Raw genomic sequence first — 17179 nt, 5'->3', positions numbered from 1 at the left:
AATATCAGTGGCTACTTCCGTTTCTGGAAGACAGGCGAAACATCAACATTCACAGACAGAATCAGTAAATAACACAATTTTATCAAAATTGGTAAGGAATTGAAATCAAACCACTGAATATTCATGAAATAACAGATAAAATGTATTGATTGAAAGTGCCCCAGTAAAGTTTCTGCCCAGAAAGGCTATTTTATAGCATGTGGTTATTTGAATTAGCTAGCGTACTAACTGGCTAACATTAGCTAAACGTTACTGCTATCTAAGTTACAAAGTATTTGTCAATTAGCCAATTATCTAGCTAAATAGCTAAACGGGTTAATTGAACATGGCCAAATAGCCGAAATGGCTTTGGCATGAATTAAAACAAATGTCTGTTTTGAAATTATATAGCTAGCTTATGACTCTAGCTAGCTAATGTACCGTTAATAACGGCGTTATGTAGCTAGCTATGTGGGGTTTCCAAAACGAATATTTAAAGGTAGACTCAGCGATATGACGTATGTGCAAATAGTAAACAGCATAGCGGGTAAATGTCCATAATAACTAAGAGCGTTGAAGCCAATGATGTGTATAAACCCATCGCCTACAAGTGTGATTGGGGATTTCTATTGGAGAAGCAGTTTTAGCCTATCTTCATAGCGTACTGCCTTTGCTACCACGCTCTAACAACTTCAAGCTAACCCATGCGCAGATACTGTGCGTGACTGTTTTAGAACGTCCTGCATCTCACTCATTGCAATATCTGCGGTGCTGCTCGTGGCAACGTAATTTCGCTGAGTAAAGCCAGGATGTTAATGTACTAATATTTAATCTCTCCTTTTATCTACTGCAGTGGTGTGAGGATGTCGGCACAGAAGCGTCTGTGTGACTCCAGCATCCCCTCTTCTTCCTCCAGTGCTCCTCCCGAGAAACGGAGGGAGCGAGAGGGAGGAGAGGATGGGGGTCCAGGGGTCAGCTCTACTGCAGGAGGGAGCACTGCTGTGGAAACAGTCATCAAACTTGGAGGGGTGTCCAACTCGGTGAGAGAGCTGAAAAGTGCCTAGCCTGTATTTCTCCTGCTGTGTCTGTTTGTCAGTCTGTCTGCCTTTACATCTGATAGTTGTTATGACTCATCAGCAGTGTCAGTGATCATGTTGTTTCCATCATTTGATTGGTCTCTTTCTCTTGTGCTCAGGAAGAACAAGATGTCAAAGCTCTCCAGGTGAAGAACAGGAAGTTGGGAGAATCTCTCGATCAGAGACAGGTATATACAGTCGGTCTGTCTCACTCACTCACTCTCACACATACACACACAATCCCTGTTTTCATCCCGTACATCTATAATACTCAACAAGGGGATTGATGCTTTGCAGGTGATTGAGGACGAGCTGAGAGAGAGAATCGAGAGACTGGAGACTCGTCAAGCTACTGATGACGCAAGCCTACTGATCCTGAACAGATACTGGAATCAGGTAACTATTCAAATAATGAACATTATGCAATTAAAACATTGCACATAGATCAACATTTGCAAATTAAACTATTATCTGTATTCTTAATAACATCGACTTCCCCCCTCTCTCTCCTTCCTCTTAGTTTGACGACAATGTGTGCCTGATTGGAAGGCGCTACGATGAGTCAGGGAGCGAGTCTGTGGAAACCCCGGCTGGAGAGGGGCGGAGCCTGAAGCCTGACACCCCAGAACCCGACGGCGACTCCAACCAGGAGAGAGCCAAAGACAGAGGTACAGCAGGAGAGAGAAAGATGTGTAGAAAGGAGGGATGGAGAGAGGAGAACACTAAGAGGAGAGGACGGGAGTTTGGTCAGGAGCAAGAGACCGAGGAAGAGGGTACTCTGATGAGTTTGTGACAGGGTACCTAAAGCAGAGCAGAAGAGTACAACGTACAGAGATTGATTAAATAAAGCCTTTTTTGTTCAGAGTAGAGAGCTGTTATCTGTTGTATGCCTTTTACAGGGATGAAAACTCCCTTTTCGGGGGAATATCGTCGTGATGATTTCAAAATAAGTCATCCACGTGAATCGTGAAGATCTGAAGAAAAACATTGACATTTTTTGGTGGGGGGGTATATTTCTCATATTGAAAATGATTGACTGAGCACAGAATGCCACCCTACAGCTGCTTCTCTCAATCAGTTTTAAAATGTAATTTAGCCGTGATGTCCATCTGGGGTGTGCAGATAGTGATGAGGCTTCTGTTGTTACATTTCTTTACTTATTGGAGCGTCTCGCAGCGCAAGCGAAGTGGATGCAATGTATCTTTTAACTTTGTCTGTAAGAACAAGAGCAAAAGCCAGTCTGACTAGGCTTCACTGTCACGCAGCCTCTGAGTGCCAGAGGAAAAACAGAGCACAGTGACAGTCATGCTTGTGCCTTTACATTGCTGAAAACCGCATGTCTCTAGCCCAAACCCACTCAAAGGTTATGCACCGTATTACCGGAGCTATATCTTCTCCCCTTTCTACCAGCATTGGCGTACATGTGATATAATTCCAGAAACCATGTCACTGTCCCCATTTTGTCACTGATCCAAAAATGACGGAGGGCACTGTTTATCTGAATTAGAAATCTCTTTCTCTGGTGTTCTTTCAATTCTGTTTGGTGCATAACTTTTGTCTGAGAGTGGGAGAGAGAGAGAGCAAGAGGGTGTGTGTGTTTGAGGGATGTAGAGGGGGAGGAAGGGGAGGGAGAGTGTGCAGGCTATGTGTGTAGGCTATGTGTGTAAAGTTGTCTGAAGAGTAGGCTAAAGATGGTTTTCCCCCTTACTGCCACAAGGAAAATGCAGATCATTATGCATTTCTATTCTTTACTACATTCCTCCTGCTAAATCACAGGTAGGCCTTTGGATATGAGAAAACCTGCAATTTTCGCAGTAGCCTATTCTATTGAGCAGTAAGCAGTGTGAAGTTAAATTCAATGGTTTGTATTGGGTAGTGGTGTGAATATCAGGGGCAGGTTTTTGTGCAGAACGTATTGAAAACGGTATAGTGATACTTGACCTGGTATCACATCGTTAGTAAAATGTTGGTATCGTGATAACCCCACTCTGAAAATAAGCACATTTTCTTGCAATTTACTTGTGTTTGCGCCCTCGACAGTTTGCATCCCTGGTGTTAAAAGCACCAATTTGTCGTACTATTCACTTAGGCTCATTCTTGGTCCTTTGAGTTCAGTAGCCTACCTCTCCTCTCTTTTTATGAGCATGCAATATCATGTATTTAATATGTATTTTAATATGTATCATGTATAGCTAATATATATTTTCTCAATTAAATAGCCTGTAGGCTATATGCATGGGCGGCAAAGCATGGTGCAGTTGTCTTTCCATAGACATTCATTTCCTAAATATGATAGGCTATTATACAGGACTATACAAGACTAACATTTTCCCCTGGTGGCACTAACTTTTTCAGTTGGTTGCACCAGCCCCTAATTTGGTGGCACAGAGAAAGAAAAAAAAATGTTTTAGCGGTGTCGCACAATAGAATCAATTTGAGTCATCATCTTATAAAGTAGTTCAATCTTTTATTAAAGGGATACTTCTCATGCTAGACTTCTGGTCATTGCGCTAACGCTAGTTAGCATTGGTATGCAACACTAACTCTAACTTCCTTCATAGTGGACACAGAGACATAAAAATGGTATCCACAAGTTCGTTTGACTCTGGGGAAGTAGTTAAAGGGCCTCGTTGCCAAAATCCCGAAGTTTTCCTTTCAGAAGTGTATTAGACTACTGAGATGGTATTCAATAAAGAAGTTGTTACATCTAACATGTCCAAGCAGGAATGCATGATTCTAAATATTTTGATATGCAACCTAATCCAGTGATTGGGTTGACAATTGGGCTATTTTTTTATTAACAGTACCAGTCAAAAGTTTGGACATACCTACTCATTCAAGGGTTTTTCTTTATTTTTACTAAATTCTACAATGTAGAATAATAGTGACGACATCAACACTATGAAATAACATATGGAATCATGTAGTAACCAAAAAAAGTGTTAAACAAATCAAAATATATTTTAGATTCTTCAAAGTAGACACCCTTTGCCTTGATGACAGCTTTGCACACTCTTGGTATTCTCTCAACCACCTTAACCTGGAATACTTTTCCAGTAGTCTCGAAGGAGTTCCCACATATGCTGAGCACTTTTTGGCTGCATTTCCTTCACTCTGCGGTTTGTGCGCTCTGTATATTTCTTATAAGATATCTTGATTGTAAAACAGTGTGCTTTGAACTCAATAACAATCATTGTGAAATAAAAATCATACCTACAGAAAGCTAAGACCCTTGTGTCTTTTAAGAGTTGCATTTTTAAATTATATACAATCCCAAGGGAGGAGAGTGAGTGTGAGAGGCTCGCTCATTACAGCAGCCGGACTCTGCAAAACAGGTAGGCACAGCGGACACTTTCATTACAGGAATCATGAGGATAATGCGCCTTCCTGTTTTAACTTATTCATGTTTTTATCTGCCCAAAAAATAGGTTGTTTTGATTGAGGTGACCAGGTAGAATGTGCAGCTCGCACCAGTGCGGTCAATCAAACATTTAACTCGCACAGCCAAGTTAAAGGGACGCAAAATGTGACTAAATGGTCAGTCTGGAGTCCTGCTATAATTTAGGCTCTGACATTGACTAGAAATAAATATTAATAACACATTTATTTTACTCTGCCTGCAAATCGTCCCAACCCTAAAAGTTATCCAAAACATATCTCAAGTCAAGTGAAAGTGTCCGCTATGCTATTCTATTTTGCCTCAACTCTGCTCTTTCAAATTACGTCTAGCCTATTGGCTGATATAGCCCAATAATACCCATAGTCTAATATAATGGGCCACGTGAGAATCACTGGTCTTTAAACCGATTTCTTAGGCAATATTATTTACATTTTGGGGGGATCTTACACCTAAAATAACATTGTGGGACTGCGGTCGTGTTCGGGACCAGTTCTTGCAGAAGTAGGTGGGAGTTGGACAAGAAGTCAGCGGGCGGGAGCGGGATGAAGAAATCAGTCCCACGGAGACCTCTAGTTCAGAGTAGTATTAACTCCTGTCTTCACCTTGTGGTTGTCCTCCAGGCCACCAGGGGGAGACGACCACATCCTTCCTGGCCACGCTGGCCAGCAGCAGCAGCGAGGAGATGGAGGCAGAGCTGCAAGAGAGGGTAGAGTCCAGCCAGAAGCAGGCCAACCGCGTGGTGGAGATCTACGACAGCCTGAAGACCACCGTGGAGCAGCTAAAGAAGGACCAGGACTCTGGAGCAGGTGACAGGGGAGAGAGGGGCTGGGGGGAAAGGGAGGCATGGAGGGGGGAGAGGGTTGAAGACTGATGTGGGGTAGGGGTTAGAGGAGTGAGGGAATGAGATGTGAAGGAGTGTAAGCAAGTGAGGATTGTGGGTAGGTGTGGAGGGTAGGGTTTTCGGGATGGTGAGAGCAACAAGGGTGTTGAGTGTCTTTTGTCGTTTGGGGCAGGTACAGTGGGGGGAAAAAGTATTTGATCCCCTGCTGATTTTGTACATTTGCCCACTGATAAAGAAAGGATCCGTCTATAATTTTAATGGTAGGTTTATTTGAACAGTGAGAGACAGAGTAACAACAAAAATATCCAGAAAAACGCATGTCAAAAATGTTATAAATTGATTAGCATTTTAATGAGCGAAATAAATATTTGACCCCTCTCAATCAGAAAGATTTCTGGCTCCCAGGTGTCTTTTATACAGGTAACGAGCTGAGATTAGGAGCACACTCTTAAAGGGAGTGCTCCTAACCGCAGCTTGTTTCCTGTAAAAAAGACACATGTCCACAGAAGCAATCAATCAGATTCCAAACTCTCCACCATGGCCAAGACCAAAGAGCTCTCCAAGGATGTCAGGGACAAGATTGTAGACCTACACAAGGCTGGAATGGGCTACAAGACCATCGCCAAGCAGCTTGGTGAGAAGGTGACAACATTTGGTGCGATTATTCACAAATGGAAGAAACACAAAAGAACTGTCAATATCCCTCGACCTGGGGCTCCATGCAAGATCTCACCTCGTGGGGTTGCAATGATCATGAGAACGGTGAGGAATCAGCCCAGAACTACACGGGAGGATCTTGTCAATGATCTCAAGGCAGCTGGGACCATAGTCACCAAGAAAACAATTGGTAACACACTACGCCGTGAAGGACTGAAATCCTGCAGCGCCCGCAATGTCCCCCTGCTCAAGAATACATATACATGCCCGTCTGAAGTTTGCCAATGAACATCTGAATGATTCAGAGGACAACTGGTGAAAGTGTTGTGGTCAGATGAGACCAAAATGGAGCTCTTTGGCATCAACTCAACTCGCTGTGTTTGGAGGAGGAGGAATGCTGCCTATGACCCCAAGAACACCATCTCCACCGTCAAACATGGAGGTGGAAATATTATGCTTTGGGGGTGCTTTTCTGCTAAGGGGACAGGACAACTTCACTGCATCATTTGACGGGGCCATGTACTGTCAAATCTTGGGTGAGAACCTCCTTCCCTCAGCCAGGGCATTGAAAATGGGTCGTGGATGGGTATTCCAGCATGACAATGACCCAAAACACACGGCCAAGGCAACAAAGGAGTAGCTCAAGAAGAAGCACATTAAGGTCCTGGAGTGGCCTAGTCAGTCTCCAGACCTTAATCCCATAGAAAATCTGTGGAGGGAGCTGAAGGTTCGAGTTGCCAAACGTCAGCCTCGAAACCTTAATGACTCGGAGAAGATCTGCAAAGAGGAGTGGGACAAAATCCATCCTGAGATGTGTGCAAACCTGGTGGCCAACTACAAGAAACGTCTGACCTCTGTGATTGCCAACAAGGGTTTTGCCACCAAGTACTAAGTCATGTTTTGCAGAGGGGTCAAATACTTATTTCCCTCATTAAAATAGAAATAATTTTATAACATTTTTGAAATGCGTTTTTCTGGATGTTTTTGTTGGTATTCTGTCGCTCACTGTTCATATAAACCTACCATTAAAATTATAGACTGATCATTTCTTTGTAAGTGGGCAAACGTACAAAATCAGCAGGGGATCAAACACTTTTTTCCCCCACTGTAGTATTGTCATTGAGTGAGTGAGTGAGTTCCTTGTTGTGTGAGTGAGTGAGTTCCTTGTTGTGTGAGTGAGTGAGTTCCTTGTTGTGTGAGTGAGTGAGTTCCTTGTTGTGTGAGTGAATGAGTTCCTTGAGTGAGTGAGTTCCTTGAGGCAGTTCCTTGTTGTGTGAGTGAAGTCAGGAGTAGTAGTAATGTCATGACATCAAGTCTTGGTATTTCCAGAGGGCTCCGTGTGGCAGGTCGCCGCCCAGCTCAACACCCTCCTGTCCAGTGAGAATGACCGGCTGCGTCAGCTGACTGAGGACCTTCAGCAGAAGCACAGTCACATGACTAGCGAGGTGATTTGATGTCTTTCATCATAACACGTCGGGTCTGTTTTATTTATCTCCCGCTACACTATGTACATTACTAATGGATCCCCACCGCGATCATATTAACAGTGATTCTGGGTCCCTGTCCATCTGTAGTCTCGTTCTCTGGGCACGGCAGTGGCGAGGGCAGACACGCGGGTCAGTGAGCTGCAGGGCCTCATCGAGGAGCTCCAGTGGGACATGGAGAAGATCCGACGTAGAGAGAACCGCCTCAACACACACCTGGGGGAAATCCTGGAGAGGGTAAGACTGCGGCTGTATGTTTTTGTGAATCCACGTCAGACTGAGTGTCTCTTTCTTTGCAGTAATGTGTGTTTGACATCTACTGTGGTCTACCATTTGGTAATGAAGTATTTCTGTGTCGTGTTCATATACCACAGAACTATATTTATGTGAATGTAAAAGTGTTTATTCCATGGCCACTGTGCAATTCCTCTCAGGTGAACAGTAAAGGCTACAAGGTGTGTGGGGAGGCCAGCAGTGTGTGTGGAACCATTACCATCAACAAGAGAAAGGTACAAAAACATCCTCTTTGTTCTGCCATTTGTACTTGTCAGAAACTGCATGGACCTGGAGTTATAACTCTCTTTCATTCTCCATCCCTCTTCCTCTCCTTTCCCTTTAACCCCCTCTTTCTCTGCCCCCCTCCTCATCATCCCACTCTTCTCGCTCCCTGTCAGTTTGAGGAGATGAACAGTGAGTTGGAGGAGAACAGGGAGCTGGCGGAGAACCGTCTGAGCGAGCTGCAGCGGCGGCAGCAGGACCTGCAGACGTTTAACCAGGAGAACAACAACATGAAGGTGAGCCTGCAGAGCCTGACCCAGGGCCTGGGCCGCCAGAATCCTATGGCTCTCTCCCCCAACCCAGCCATTGGATTAGCTGAGGTCCCACATCCTTATTCTGCCATCCAAACCAGTCAAATGAAGGTAAATAGATAGGTGGAGGTTTTTACTGCTTTCTCTGTTGCTTTGCTCACTACCAATCTGTGTCTCCTCTCTCTCACTTCTCTCCCCCTTTCATGTCTCTCACTTCTATCCCTCTCTTTGATCTCTCACTTCTCTCTCTCACTTCTCTCCCTCTTTTCTGTCTCTCTCTCACTTCTGTCTCTCACTTCTGTCTCTCTCTCACTTCTCTCCCTCTTTTCTGTCTCTCTCTCACTTCTCTCTCTCACTTCTCTCCCTCTCTTTTCTATCCCTCTCTCACTTCTGTCTCTCACTTCTGTCTCTCTCTCACTTCTCTCCCTCTTTTCTGTCTCTCTCTCACTTCTCTCCCTCTCTTTTCTATCCCTCTCACTTCTATCCCTATCTTTGATCTGTCTCTCTCACTTCTATCCCCCTCTCATGCTGTCTGTATCTCTTCACCTCTCTCTCACTCCATTTCATTTTTCTCTTGTCTCCCTTTCTCTCTCCTTCTTTCTCTTTCTCTGCCTCTCTCTGTCAGGTGGAGTTGTTGAGTCGTGCTGAGGGGGTGGTGAGAGAGAGCTCAGAGTATCGCTGTCTCCAGTCCCAGTTCTCTGTCCTCTACAACGAGTCTGTGGGCCTCAAGTCTCAGCTGGACGAGACGCGCACACGCCTCAACACCACCAGGACGGCACGCCTCCGACAGCTAGAACACATGGAGGTGTGTTTGCGTGCATGCGTTAGTGCCTGTAAGCGCGTGTCTGACTTTAACGTCTTTTTAATCGAGAGTGACGTGTGTGAGTTTAGCCTCTTTATTCAACAACGACGAGGCTGTGTGTGTAACCGCCTCTTGTCTGTGTTCCAGAATGACGAGGTGTCTCTCCAGAGGAAGGTGCGTACTGAGGTGTTCCAGCTAGAGGACACTCTGGCCCAGGTCAGGAAGGAGTATGAGATGCTCCGGATCGAATTTGAACAGACCCTCGCTGCCAACGAACAAGCAGGTCAGCGTCTTCACCACAAATGAAAATAAATTTGGCCTCACGCTCACCGGCCAGTGTTTAGGCACAGTTTTGAGATACTCCTTCAAAACGTCATCTCTTTCTTTTTTTCATCTTTTCTCTCTCTCTCTATCCCTCTCTCAGGTCCTATCAACAGGGAGATGCGTCACCTGATCAGCACCCTGCAGACACACAACCAGCATATGAAGGGAGAGGTTGTGAAATACAAACTGACACTCAGAGAGGCACAGGCTGACCTCAGCCAGGTAAGGGAGGGAGGGAGAGAGCGAGAGAAAGAGAGCAAGAGGGAGATGGAGAGAGCGAGGGTGTAAGAGGCATGCAGGGAGGGAAGAAGAGAGACTGTAAGGGAGTGAAGACCATAAAGAGAAAGATATTGTCTATCTGCAAAATTAATCTGTGCGATTCCCTCCTCTCATAGGCTCGTACTACGAAGGGCAGTGCTATCCTTCAATCACAATCCAGTACGGAGCTGGACCTGAAGGAAGAGACCACCTCCCCCCAGACACCCGCTGCCTCTGCTGATGTCACCATCAAGATGGAGTCTGACAATGGTTCAGCCACGCCCACCAGCACCAGTACGTGTTATTAAGTGTTAATCATTCATTAACTCTTTATTAACTCCTTATTAACTGATATTCATCCTCTCTCTCTCTCTCTTTCTCTCTCTCTCTGTAGTTACCTCAGTGAAGACAGAGCCTGGGACAGAAACAGAGGGAGAAATCAAAGAGGAGGAGAAAGAAAAAGAGGTGAAGAAAGAGAAGGAAAAGGAACGAGAGAGGGAGAGAGAGAGGCCAACCCGTGGAGGGGGTGGGACCGAGGAGAAGGAGAAGGCTGGGACCAGCAACCAATTGGAGGAGGTTGCTCCGGAGCGCCCGTTTGTGATTGGAGGACCGAAGAGGAAGGAGGTGGAGCAACTGAAAATTGTCCGGGCGGAGCTAAAGTAAGTTTGATTGTGGTGACAGTCATGATTGGTGATTGATAATTGGGGTGATGATGATAATGAGGAGGACAGTAGTAGTGGCTGATGAAGGCTATGTCCCTGTAGGAAAGCCCAGGAGTCTCAGAGGGAGATGAAGCTACTGCTAGATATGTACCGCTCCGCGCCCAAAGAGCAGAGGGACAAAGTCCAGCTCATGGCCGCTGAGAAGAAGGCCAAGTCAGAGGTACACACTTGGCTGATGCTACTTATAAAAAGACAAGTTAAACAGGGCCAGCAAGCATTGTGTGCTGTTGATGGGTTTAATTGATTGGTTAGTTGTATGATAGTGATGATGGTAATGCTCTGGGGATTGGCTTGTTAGTATTGAGTGGTAGTAGTTGATTGATTGGTATAACAGTGATGTAACCACTATGTGCTCTCTGTATTTTGAGTTACTATTGAGTGATAATAACCCAGTGAGCACAAGATGTTGGAAAGCCATATTTTCACTGTCTTTTCAACCAAAAATACGTATTTTCAACATATTTTGCTCATAGGGAAGCGATTTATTGACGGTGATAACGGCTTTGTATTCACTGTCAGGCAGAAGAGCTGAAGCAGCGTCTAAGGGATCTGGAGGAGAGGGAGAGGAGGGAGGGGAAGAAGATGGCCGATGAGGAGGCACTCCGGAAGATCCGCTCTGTCGAGGAACAAATCAACATCCTCAACAAGAAGCTCTCCCTGGCCAAGCAGGTGTGTATCCGGGTTGTGTGTATCCGGGTTGTGTGTATCCGGGTTGTGTGTATCCGGGTTGTGTGTATCCGGGTTGTGTGTGTGCGGGTTGTGTGTGTGTGCCCGTGTCTTTGTGTGCATTTGAGCATCATACTTTTGACTAATTTCTCTCCCCGTCATTTCCCCCCTCTTTGCTCCTCCCTCCTTCCATCGATCCATTCTTCAACCTACTTTTCTGTCTCTGTCTACCACTCCCTCTTTACCACCCCTCCATCGCTCTTCTCTTCCACCCCTCCACTACCCTCTCCCTACTTCCCTCTATCCTTCCACCCCTCTGCTACCCTCCCCTCACTCTTCCTACCCTCCCTCTCCCACCTCTCTCTCTCTCTCTCTCTCCTTCCCTTTTCACCACACCAATACCCCCCCCTCTCCTTCCCCTCTCCCTCCCCCCTGTCTCTCCCCCTTCTCCCCAGGAGGAGGATGCGTTGCTGAGTGAGATGGATGTGACGGGCCAGGCCTTTGAGGACATGCAGGAGCAGAACATCCGGCTGATGCAGCAGCTCAGGGAGAAGGACGACGCCAACTTCAAACTGATGTCGGAGCGCATCAAGTCCAACCAGATCCACAAGCTGCTCAAGGAAGAGAAGGAGGAGCTCGCCGACCAGCTGCTCACGCTCAAAACGCAGGTGAGAGCAGGTGATTGAAACAGTGCAGTAAAGGGATTTGAACGTCTAAATGGCAGGTGCACAGTTCAGGCTGACTTTTGTGTTAGGGAAAGACAGTATCTTGACACTAGCAAATAATGGAGCCTATGTCTGGCCATCTCTCATTATTTCTCTATCGCTCTCTCTCCATCTCTCTATCGGTCTTTCTCAGGTGGATGCCCAGCTGCAGGTGGTGAGGAAGCTGGAGGAGAAGGAGCGCCTCCTCCAGGGCACCATCGGTACTGCAGAGAGAGAGCTGGCTCTGAGGACACAAGCTCTGGACATGAACAAACGCAAGGTATCAAAATCACACCTATGGAAAATGACGCGCGCGCACTCACACCATGGACACACACACAACGAGTATAAATAAGTACTTAACACAAACTTCCTTGAAAAATGCCAACGTGCAAAGTATCTGCTTTCTGCACCCCCCCATCCTCCCTCCAGACCCAGGAGTCAACGGTGCTGTCGGAGGAGGTGCGTAGTCAGCTGGACCAGGTGCAGCAGAGACTGGGCACCGTCAGAGAGGAGGTCATTGAGAACAGCATCTCCAAAGAGAAGCAGTCCTTCAATGCACGCCGCGCACAGGTCAGGCCACAAACACATGCTACATTTTGGTAACTGTCCATGTGCACGTGTAACCACGCACACACACACACACACACAGACAATTCAAATCCACTTGAACAAAATAACAATTCAGTTTATTTACTGATTGGAGCACCCTGCTGAACTATTTTCTTCCTTCCCCTGCTGTGTTTTAGGAGGACATCTCCAAACTGCGGAGGAAGATCGAGAAGGCCAAGAAACCTGCCGAGACCGTCCGCAACGGCGATGACATCCTCAATGAGGAAATCAACGATTACAAGGTAGTCTGAATGAACACGCTTTTTACACCAGGTGTAATACGGGTCTGTAAAAATGCCACTATAAAGTTAAACCTGGGCGAACACTACACGGTTTTAGCCTGATCTACATGTCTCGGTGCATTTTTTCAAATAAGGAAGAAAATCGAAGCAAACCCAAAGTAAAACGTAACGCTGCAGCCCATAAAGTGAAGCTCATACCCGATTTGCAGTTGATGCCTGCCACACTTTTTCAAACATGTTAAATATATTTGGCCTCATCTGCCATTATCCCCTAGTGTGAGGAGTGCTCAAAGCGGATAAGAGAGGCATGTCCCAACGTCAGCCAAAGAGCTACTCAGAAGTATAAAGTTTCTCTTCACCTACCTCACAAGTTCATCACTCCCTCACAAACGCACATACAGTGCCTTCGGGAAAGTATTCAGACCCCTTGACTTTTTCCACATTTTGTTACGTTACAGCCTTATTCTAAAATGGATTAAGTAAAACATTTTCCATAGCAATCTACACACAATACCCCATCTCTGCAGCACTCCACCAATCAGGCCTTTATGGTAGAGTGGCCAGACGGAAGCCACTCCTCAGTATAAGGCACATGACAGCCCACTTGGAGTTTGCCAAAAGGCACCTAAAGACTCGGACCTTTAGAAACAAGATTCTCTGGTCTGATGAAACCAAGATTGAACTCTTTGGCCTGAATGCCAAGCATTACATCTGGAGGAAACCTGGCACCATCCTATGGTGAAGCATGTTGGTGGCAGCATCATGTTGTGGGGATGTTTTTCAGCAGCAGGGACTGGAAGACTAGTCAGGATCGAGGCAAAGATAAACTGAGCTAAGTACAGAGAGATCCTTGATGAAAACTGGCTCCAGAGCGCTCAGGACCTCAGACTGGGGCGAAGGTTCACCTTCCAACAGGACACCGATCCTAAGCACACAGCCAAGACAGCTCAGAAGTGGCTTTGGGAAAAGTCTCTGAATGTCCTTGAGTGGCCCAGCCAGAGTCCGGACTTGAACCCAATTGAACATCTCTGGAGAGACCTCAAAATAGTTGTTCAGCGACACTCCCTATCCAACTTGACAGAGCTTGAGTGGATCTGCAGAGAAGAATGGCATAAACTCCCCAAATACAGGTGCCAAGCTTGTAGCATCACACCCAAGAAGACTCGAGGCTGTAATCGCTGTCAAGGGTGCTTCAACGAAGTACTGAGTAAAGAGTCTTAATATTTATGTAAATGTAATATTTCAGTGTTTTTAGCAAAATTGTCTAAAACCCTGTTTTTCTTTGTAATTATGCGGTATTGTGTGTAGATTGGGGGGGAAACTATTTAATCCATTTTAGAATAAGGCTGTAACGTAACAAAATGTGGAAAAAGTCAAGGGTTCTGAATACTTTCCGAAGGCACTGTATACACACACACACGCACGAGTTAGCTGGTCTGCTGGGCTATGTTGCATTTAAACCTGTTGTTTTCTCAAGCTCTTTTTGCAAAATCGACAATCCATATTGTCCTCTTCACGTTTTATGGGTGAAACGTCCATGCTGCATCTGCATGCCAACCAGTAGATCCCAATCAGTTTCATGGGAATATGTATTTGTGATCTTATTCTTCTTGAATTATGTAGGCTAAGTAACTTAACTACTGTTTAATTGGATTTTAGAGCAGAGGGAGTTAAGAAGCTACACTTCCATTTATATATATTGTTTTTTAAATCAAAGCATATTAAGCCTAGTGGCACGTACTGTTGAGTTCTGGCCGCATGCGTTTTTTTGTTTTGTTTACCATTTCATCACAATCATACAAATAAAATGTTGTAAGTAGCCTAATTACGTGTTTTTTGGTCTAACATTAGAGCCTAGCATACTAATGAATCATTAAGAGATCTTGCGAGACATTGATTTGGAAAAAATCGAAACTTTTTATAAACGAGAACCATTCTGAGAAGTGGAAGAGCGTCGCGCACTAGACCCCTGATAACAATGTACATAAAGGAACGCAGCATTTTCCTCAGTTGCCATGATGTTTTCCTTACTACACATGTGTAAACCTGCCCAGCAAATACAGCCAATTCTGTCCCAATTGTCCAATTGTACTGCCGCGGCGGCGCCTTTACAGATTACTAGTTAACTAGGATTTGGCGTTAAACGTGAGATGTTTTCTGATGTGTAGAGCCCGTAGACCCAGCAAAAAATCATGTGGTGTATTTCAGCCCTAACTCACCTGTTCTATCAATCTCTCTCATTGCCCTCTTTTATCTTTCTGGCCTCAATTTCTCTCTTTCCCCCTGTCTTTCTCTCTCCCTCTCCTTCTCCCTCTCCTTCTCCCTCCCCCTCTCTTTCTCCCTTCCCCAGGCACGTCTGACCTGCCCGTGCTGTAACTCCCGGGTAAAGGACGCCGTCCTGACCAAGTGTTTCCACGTCTTCTGCTTCGAGTGCGTCAAGACGCGCTACGACACGCGCCAGAGGAAGTGCCCCAAGTGCAACGCCGCCTTCGGCGCCAACGACTTCCACCGCATCTACATCGAATAGAGAGGGAGGAGGGGGGAGACCTAAATGCAGGGAACGTAGGGGGTAGGATAGTAGTGCCTGGAGGGCAGCAGTATCCACACAGGCTTTCTCTCCAGCTGAACAAAACTGTCTTTTATCACCCCCACTACTAGCATGTGAGATGGAGTGAGACTAGACACGTGGAAATCTGAGAATATCGGCTGGGCATGTAATCAATATGGAAATAGATCCACCTTGCGCTCTGATTGGCTAGGTGGAATTTCTGCCATGTTGCTGGGGGGAGGGGGGGGGTCTGCTTTGGGTTGTTTCTGGACTGGGCCTACATTACATTGTCTTATGGAGATCATGATCATGGTTATATTTGCTGGCTGTGCTTTGCCTGGCTGGCTGGGTTACAGTACATAGGGCCTTGTGTGGGGGAAAAGTGAGGTTTGACTTGAAGGGTTTGACTTGAAGCTTTTCCATAGTTGACTGTAGCTATTGGTGTTTATAAAAAAATACTATCGCCCTCTCCCTTCTTTTTGGATGGACTAGATAATTACAGACCTTTCACTGAATTCTAGTCCTGAAGGGCTGCAGTGATGCACTGAAGACCCTGATAACCTTTTTATAATGACTGATACTTTCAGCTTCTCTCTCCCCAGTACTCCTACGGCTCCTTCCCCACGGAATGAAACACCAGATAACCTTCTGGGGGCCCCTCTGGCTCTAGTTTTAGACTGGTGTGGTGTCTGTGCGTCGGCATGTCTGCTTACATGCGTGTGTGTGTGAGGGAGAAAGAAAAACGGACTAACCATTTGCTTAGATGGTTAGAAAATCAACGGTGAGTCCCTTGATCAGCATGCACCCTTGTGTGACCAGTCAATGTTTTCCTTGTATTTGTATGCATGTATTTTTTTTATTTTCATTTTTTATTTGAAAGCTGCCTCATCAGGGACACACTGACGGGCTACCAATACCTTGAATTGATGCTAATGTGTAATATTGCTGCTCCACAAGTTATTAAACTGCCATCAAAACTAGATACTTATCTTGCGATTAGTTCTTTATCAGTCTAGTTTGTGCATTTTATAAGCTACATAGCCTATTCATTATCATCAAAATCCTATTTCTGTTTTAACCTTTAACATGTGTTGAAGGAACTCCAGTGTGCAAATCTCAAAACCTTTCTTATTATACAGTGCCTTCTGAAAGTAATCACACCCCTTAACTCTTTCAACATTTTGTTGTTACATAGTGGGATTATAATTGATTTAATTGTAATTTTTGTTTGAACAATCTACACCAAATACTCTGAAATGTCAAAGTGGGAGAAAAATTTTAACTTTTATGAAAGATTTATGAAAAATAAAATGAATATCTTGATTAGATAAGTATTCACCTCCTGAGACAATACGTTAGAAACACCTTTGGCAGCGATTACAGCTGTTTTCAAGTCTTGCCATACATAGTCAAGCCGATTTAATTCAAAACAGTGACTAGGCCACTCGGGAACATTCAATGTTGTCTTGGTAAGCACTCCAGTGTAGATTGGCCTTGTTTTATGTTACTGTCCTGCTGAAAGGTGAATTAGTCTCCCAGTGTCTGTTGGAAAGAAGACTGAACCAGGTTTTCTTCTAGGATTGTGCTAGTGCTTAGCTGTATTTCGTTTATCTTCATCCACCAAAGCAAAAAACTCCTTAGTCCTTGCCGAAGACAAGCATACCCAACACATGATGCAGCCACCACCATGCTTGAAAATAAGACATGGTACTCAGTGATGTGCTTTGTATTCAGGACAAAAGTTAATTTCTTGGCTACATTTTTGTAGTGTTACATAAGTGTGTTGTTAGAAACAGGATGCATATTTTGGAATATTTTTATTCAGTACAGGATTCCATCTCGGTTAGTATTGTGGAGTAGCTAAAATGTTGTTGAACCATCCTCAGTTTTCTCACATCACAACCATTAAACTCGAACTGTTTTAATTAGCCTCATGGTAATCTCAGTTACCCAGAAGTAAAATTCTTGCAAAGTTGTCACTTCACTTGCCATTTACATGTGAATCTGTCCACGAGAGATTAGCCTCATGGTGAAATCCCTGAGCAGTTTCCTTCC

At 45.1% G+C, this 17179-nt stretch overlaps 1 protein-coding gene across 3 annotated transcripts; it reads left to right on the top strand.

Annotated features, from left to right (window-relative positions):
* Positions 1-16106, top strand: LOC115174023 (E3 ubiquitin-protein ligase BRE1A). Of its 3 annotated transcripts, none has more exons than XM_029732643.1 (22): positions 1-91; positions 833-1019; positions 1175-1243; positions 1353-1451; positions 1576-1723; positions 5076-5261; positions 7283-7398; positions 7528-7674; positions 7872-7946; positions 8112-8231; positions 8872-9051; positions 9196-9331; positions 9473-9594; positions 9768-9924; positions 10025-10289; positions 10395-10512; positions 10872-11021; positions 11474-11686; positions 11877-12002; positions 12155-12295; positions 12472-12576; positions 14927-16106. In XM_029732643.1, exons 2-22 carry the CDS (start codon positions 843-845, stop codon positions 15101-15103), a joined length of 3027 nt encoding a protein of 1008 aa, XP_029588503.1. In that variant the 5' UTR covers positions 1-91; positions 833-842; the 3' UTR covers positions 15104-16106. The 3 variants fall into 3 exon arrangements, with proteins under 3 accessions (XP_029588503.1, XP_029588494.1, XP_029588488.1); XM_029732634.1 differs by having other exon boundaries at positions 8112-8357; positions 11477-11686; XM_029732628.1 differs by having other exon boundaries at positions 8112-8357.
* The last annotated feature ends 1073 nt before the right edge of the window (positions 16107-17179 follow it).

Source organism: Salmo trutta, chromosome 3 (assembly GCF_901001165.1).
Source record: "Salmo trutta chromosome 3, fSalTru1.1, whole genome shotgun sequence".
NCBI classification, from domain to species: Eukaryota; Metazoa; Chordata; class Actinopteri; order Salmoniformes; family Salmonidae; genus Salmo; species Salmo trutta.
This window is presented reverse-complemented; position numbering and strand designations above follow the sequence as displayed.